Below are 6,000 nucleotides of genomic sequence, written 5' to 3' on the forward strand. Positions count from 1 at the left end.
GCGAAATATGTTCAGTAGAAAAGTGATTAACTAAACTATAACAGTTAACTTGCTAGTCAACTATTACCAGACTATTACCGAACGGCACACGACTTTAATAAGAGATTTGTAGCCGGCTGTTAGTAATAGCCATATCAGCCTTTCCGACTAGTTACGGGCTCTGGAGGGGTTGCTTTCGTGGCACGTTTTCCGAAAGCACATGCAGCCAAATTTTGACGAGCCACACCGGCAGAGGTAATCGCGTGTTTGAAATTCTAAAAATCTTTATGGCTATTTCTGACGGCTGATTACAATCTTCTAATTGCAATCAGGTGCCTATTGGGAATATTAAAAAAAATTGAGTATCAGAATTTAGTTGATGACTTCACTCCTTAATTTGATATGCCTGTTTATTGACGTCCGCAAACACTGGTATTACTATGCCGCAAAAGGCTTCGCTTCACATCAAAAACCCTATCTTTATAAATTAGTGATCTCTTTCCCTAAAACACAAGGTATATATGAAATCTTAGAGGATATGTAAAAGACGAACGCAAGATATCTGTACATGTTCTGTCAGGAATAGTTCTCTGTAAAGAAGCTGCACTGACATGCAGCTTTAGCCGGCCTCATTTCGGCTTCAGCGAAAGATTTTCTGCTTAATAAAGCGACACTGAGTGTAATTATCCCGTGGAACTCTTGTTTCCGGAAAATTCCTGGGCTCTTCCTGGTACGATGAGATATCCTTGGCAGCAAAAGACGCAGTTACGAGCGAGAAAAATTACATTTCAAAATTTTTTTGCCAGTGCACTTAAGCTCGTCTCGTCTTGACCGAAATTACCGGGCTTTTTGAACTGAAAAAAGGTGCAGCGCAGCAAATTAGATTCGCACAAAACTGCTGTTTCATTTCATCTTTATTTCCTTAAAGACCGCCTTTTCGGGGATACCATTTTATTTTCATGATGACAGGTGCGCCGTAACTTTATCTAGGAAGGTTCATGGGGAGCTGATGGCGGCGATTTCATGCAAAAGGTCGCTTGCTGCGTGGAGGGAATTGGACTTGGAAAAATGCAGTCGAACGGGCACGTTGCCATGAAACTTTCAATAGATCACCGATACATGCGTGATGGAGGGGCTCAGACGTATAAGTAATGGCTCAGTTCGCAATAATAAAAATTGTGAAATTGACCCAGGCTGGAAATGTGGCAACGGAGGGAATGACTAGATAATTGAGACTAACTTGAGGGATGCTACACTAGCAATGGACGTGTATGAGCGATGAACGAAACAGGCTGCTCTGTATTGTACGCCTTTTATTGAATGAATAATTCCAAATGGTGGATGCATACTAAAGTGTTGATCTAATCGATGAGTTATAGGCAAGTAACTTCGCAGCGAAAGTAATTTCGCGTCTTGGTCTTTTTTGGCTTAAGAAAGCCCTGGTTCTGGTAAGAGTGGTGTCTTTGTCATTAGAACCCTATGGATACAGGCGAACTTCGATTCCTCCTCATTGTCCCTGCATGTTTGGGTCATAGCCACAGAAGCAGCAATGGCCAGGTCAGGTGCGAGTTGGCTGTATCCTTTAACAATGATCGCGCGCCGTGTCTTTAATACCTCTCCGTAAGTGTGGCACAGGCGTTGCCACACGAAAGAAGATTTCATAAACAACCCGGCAAGCGCAATTTACACAAAGCCTCATACGGCGAATATCGCATCCAACCTGGTTCTTTTCACTCATAGGATGCAGGCGACACCTTATTTATTTATTTATTTATTTATTTATTTATTTAAAATACCCTCAGGGTCATACGGAATTATAGAGGGCAGTGGTTATACAGAGTACCAAAACAGAAATATGAGCACAAGGCTCCTATTTTTTTAAACATGAAATTATTTAGCTCCCATCTTCTTGGCACACTTGACGACCATCGTCCAGTAACCGCACCGCGGCTGAGGATTTACTTCTCGACGCGCTGAACGCGACAGCACATCAAGAAGCAAAAGCTGCTCCGAGCGAATTCCAGCTGGGAAAGAAGGGACTGCCCTCAAGCCCCGTCGCAGCCAGGGATAACAAGCGCGCCGCCGAGCTCCAAAAACAGACGCTGGCGAGGGCGGCGGCACGTAAATCAGCGATACCGTGTTATTCTGCCACACTTACCCATGACCATGAAATAATATTGACTGATGTTTTTTATAGTTTTTCAGTGCTCTTTCGGCGTTCCTTATGCGAAAGAGAGTGGATACTATCGGCATGTTAATGTGTCTTCGATACAAAGCTCTTCTGGTGACAAAGTTCTATCTTGGGCTGTTCGTTCATTTTGAAACATAAGAAACAGAGCGAGATAAGACGCGGACGACGATAGGGAACACTTCCAGACAGGACAGCGCCCGTCTTGTTTGCAAGCGTTCCTTATCGTCGTTCACGTCTACTCTCGCGATGTTTCCAATAGTTCTGCTGACAGCTCGTGTATAGATGTTTTGTGCTCGTCTTGTTTATCTCAGACAAAACAAGAGTCTAGCAAGAAAAACACTGAGGATGGGGGTTACTCAAAGCCTGCTGTTATATTTACAATGAGTATAATGTCCGTCAATAGAGTGTACCACAGAGGGCTAAGCAAGACATCCGTTTGCCGCAATAAGCTACTTGTAAACAAGTAGTCTTTTGAACGAGATTCTGCGTTCAATGCCTTTCCATGGAGCCGTTGTGAGAGTCAAGGGCATCAGGCATAGAGGCAGGCGGACACGTTTTCAAAACGCTTACGCACATGACAACCGCCGTCAGGCGCATCGACACTCCTCGGTCTGCCTGAAATCCTCTCGATTATACCTCCTCTGCGCACGCAGGTCCGTAGCACCGTGAAAGGGCTGTTCTACACCACGGCCTCGGTGTCGGCCCTTGGTGGCGTGTGCAGCCTGTGGTACCTGACCCTGCTGTGGAGCAGCCGGTACGTGTACTTCAATGCGGGCCTGCGCCGTTCGACTAATCCCGGTGACCCGCTTCCCGGAGGCGGAGACCTGCGCGGAGAACAGTACTCGGCCGACCACCTTGAGCGCGGCGGCGATGAGGACGCCGCGCCCCGCCGCCTCACCGTCTCGTGACTGGAGCCGCTCGCCACCACACCTACATTCAGCAGCATACCGGCCCGGACTGCCTTTTCTTAAGTGCCCTCGGCTTTATAGCCAGCTGTTAGCCATGCAAGCTCAAGGGAGTGGAGTGGACCTTCAAAGACGTTCTGAGCGGAGGAATTTCAAATATAAACATCACTAGCGCAAGTCTGGAGTAGGCCTTGCAGGCGATGAATATGGACGTGCTGTAGACATGAACAGAAAGATTGCAGCTGATCTCCAACTGCCTTTTTCAGACAGCTAGGAGCAAAGCAGCCAGAAGAGCACAACAGTTCTCGTTAGTCAGTGTAATGTAGAGTGGCGGGCAAAATTTTTGAACCATGCTTCGGCGGTCAGTTCTTTTGCGCCTTTTTAATGAGCATTACTCGTTTGATACTTATGCACCTAAATGCCGCTTCAGCGCTTCTGCATGAAGACAACAAACGTTTTATTGCCATTAAGTAACGAGAAGAAAGAGTCGCAATGCGAAAGTGTGTCCTATATTCTTCTTTCCACGAGTGTACGCTTGCGTGTCTACAGTAGGAGTAGCTAGGAAAGCCGTGGACAACGTCTCGGCTCCGATTTCTTCTCGGCACTGTGGTGTCGCGTACCCTATGGGCTCCGTGCTTATGCTGCCTAGCAACTCACGGACTCTAAATAAAAGGTATGCAGAAAGCCTCGCCATATCGCTTGTTTTAAACGCTATAGCCAACGTAGCTCGGACGGGTCACTTCTTCGCCCGTGGTGCTCGTTTTTTCAGGTGGTTTTGTGCATGCTCATGTAAAGTAATGGCAAATGTGTGCCTAATTCACAAACATTGTCGCCATCTTTCGCATGGGCCAACTGTACGCCGTGTCGCTATGGTCAAGTTCTGGTCCCTTTGCTTCTTGGAAAGTGTTTGCTATTCGCAAAATTAAACAGCTTCTTCAGTTGTGATTGCGAACGTTCCCACACAGGAATGCAGCAGATCTCTCGCTGTCTCACGAGCTGCTTTGCTGCTGGTGTTTTCTCGGATGCTAAACAGTCTCTCACATCGTAAATGATGATGATGGATTTTTATGGCGCAAGGGCATCTATGGTCAAAGAGCGCCATGGCACAAGGTATTTTCAAATTCTTAAGGTGGAGTCGAAGACCCATTTCTCAAGCATTTCACCCTCAATAAGCCGAGCACCAGACCAGAGTTGTCAGGGTGGAACCAGCGGAACACAGACGCAGGACAAGAAAAGGAGGTACACACACCTCCTTTACCTCCTTTTCTTGTCCTGCGTCTGTGTTCCGCTGGTTCCACCCTGACAACATTATGAACCAACTAGCCCAGCAATTTACGCTCCTGAACCAGACCAGAGGAAAGCTTGTACCGATTGTATCACCGGTGGGTACCCGGCGGCACTAGGGATCGAACCCCGCACCTCCCGCATGCGAGGCGGATGCTCAACCACTTGGCCACCGCTGCGGTCTCTCACATCGTAAACTAATAACTCTTGCATCGATCTTTACACCCTCGTCAAGTCTCGCGTCTATCCAAATCAACATTTCATTTTTCGTTTTATGTCCTTAAAGACCATGTGGCGGGTGGTAGATAAGAGGTGGGAACATACATTGCGATGACCAAGTGTTAATACAACGAAAGGTGGTTTGCAGCATTTTTGGCGAACGCAGATTGGGACGTGATGGTGGTGATGTCGTTGAATAGGTCGTTGCAGTGTGCAGCAGCATGTGAAAAAATGAAACGGCAAAGGTGACAGTGCGTGCTCATCGACGGGAAACTTGGAGGAAATTACATGTGCGGTGCCTTTCACGGCGTTTTTAGGAGACGAATGAGTAGCACAGTATAAGTCTCCTTGGAATTCGGAGAGCACTCATTGCGCTCAATCGTAGTTACCTTCTCCGGCAATACTGCGAGGCTTACGCAGCGCAGGAGATCCAAGAAACTAGAGAGAAGCATGGAATGCTACCACCAACTAGGCAAAACCTCGGCCGAAGTCAGTTTAGCAGCAACATGCCCCCTGCCAGACTCCCATTCATGCATCATAAGTCAGGCAATACACGCAGAACATGAACGTCCTTCGATGATTACTCGCTGGACTCAGTCGAAACTTCAGGCTGTAGAAGAGGTGTGTGTTAGAGTTCTGGAAAATACCTGTAGCGCCTGCAAAGAAACCTTAGCCCCACACAACGAAAGTGGTAAATACCCATCAGAAGAGTGTCAGGCAAGGAATCATGGCTTCTCCGTTACTATGGACCACACGTTTACACGATATAATTAAAAAAATTGATCTCAGAGAACTGACGATTAACATTAATGGAGAATAATTACGATTCGCTGATTGCATCGCCTTGCTAAGTAGCGTGGTGGGGATGGAGGAGGGGCCGAAATGCAAGCTATGATTCAGGACCTAGACATCCTGAGCACAATGCTGGGTACAAATTAAATCGAATCAAATTTTATTTCGCTTCAAAATGAAGATAGGGAGCGACAGAAAAAAGATGCACATGAGCAGTTTGACGAAGCCCGGCACCAATAAAAGACTTCAGCAGCATTTATATATATATATATATATATATATATATATATATATATATATATATATATATATATATATGCAAAAAATACCTAAATATATGCAAAAAATAACAACACTCAGTGAGGCGTAAATTTCTGCACAGAAATGAAACATAGAGATTGCAATGTCAGGGTGACATACATCATATATGTGATGAAAAAAGCACGTGGTTAGCGACTCAGTGTACATAACAATTACTATGCAGAAAAATAAAGTAATATTCAGCAGTATGGGGAAGGAACAGCAGCTTCAGATAGGCAGCGAGCGCCGGAAGTTGTAAAGAAAGCGTTGGAAGTGGCGGTCACTACCTCCCCTCAGATACCCAGCACAGGAGTGAAATAAGGAGGATAT

At 46.0% G+C, this 6,000-nt stretch overlaps 1 protein-coding gene across 1 annotated transcript in view; it reads left to right on the forward strand.

Moving 5' to 3' along the window:
• Window positions 1-4,021, forward strand: part of LOC144132299 (sarcospan-like) — a 275,507-nt gene extending 271,486 nt beyond the window's left edge. Inside the window, exon 5 of the mRNA XM_077664606.1 lies at window positions 2,824-4,021. Within this exon, the coding sequence (XP_077520732.1) occupies window positions 2,824-3,078 (255 nt within the window). The 3' untranslated portion in view covers window positions 3,079-4,021. The remainder of the gene's footprint in view (window positions 1-2,823) is intronic.
• The last annotated feature ends 1,979 nt before the right edge of the window (window positions 4,022-6,000 follow it).

This window comes from Amblyomma americanum, chromosome 5 (assembly GCF_052857255.1).
Source record: "Amblyomma americanum isolate KBUSLIRL-KWMA chromosome 5, ASM5285725v1, whole genome shotgun sequence".
Taxonomy (NCBI): domain Eukaryota; kingdom Metazoa; phylum Arthropoda; class Arachnida; order Ixodida; family Ixodidae; genus Amblyomma; species Amblyomma americanum.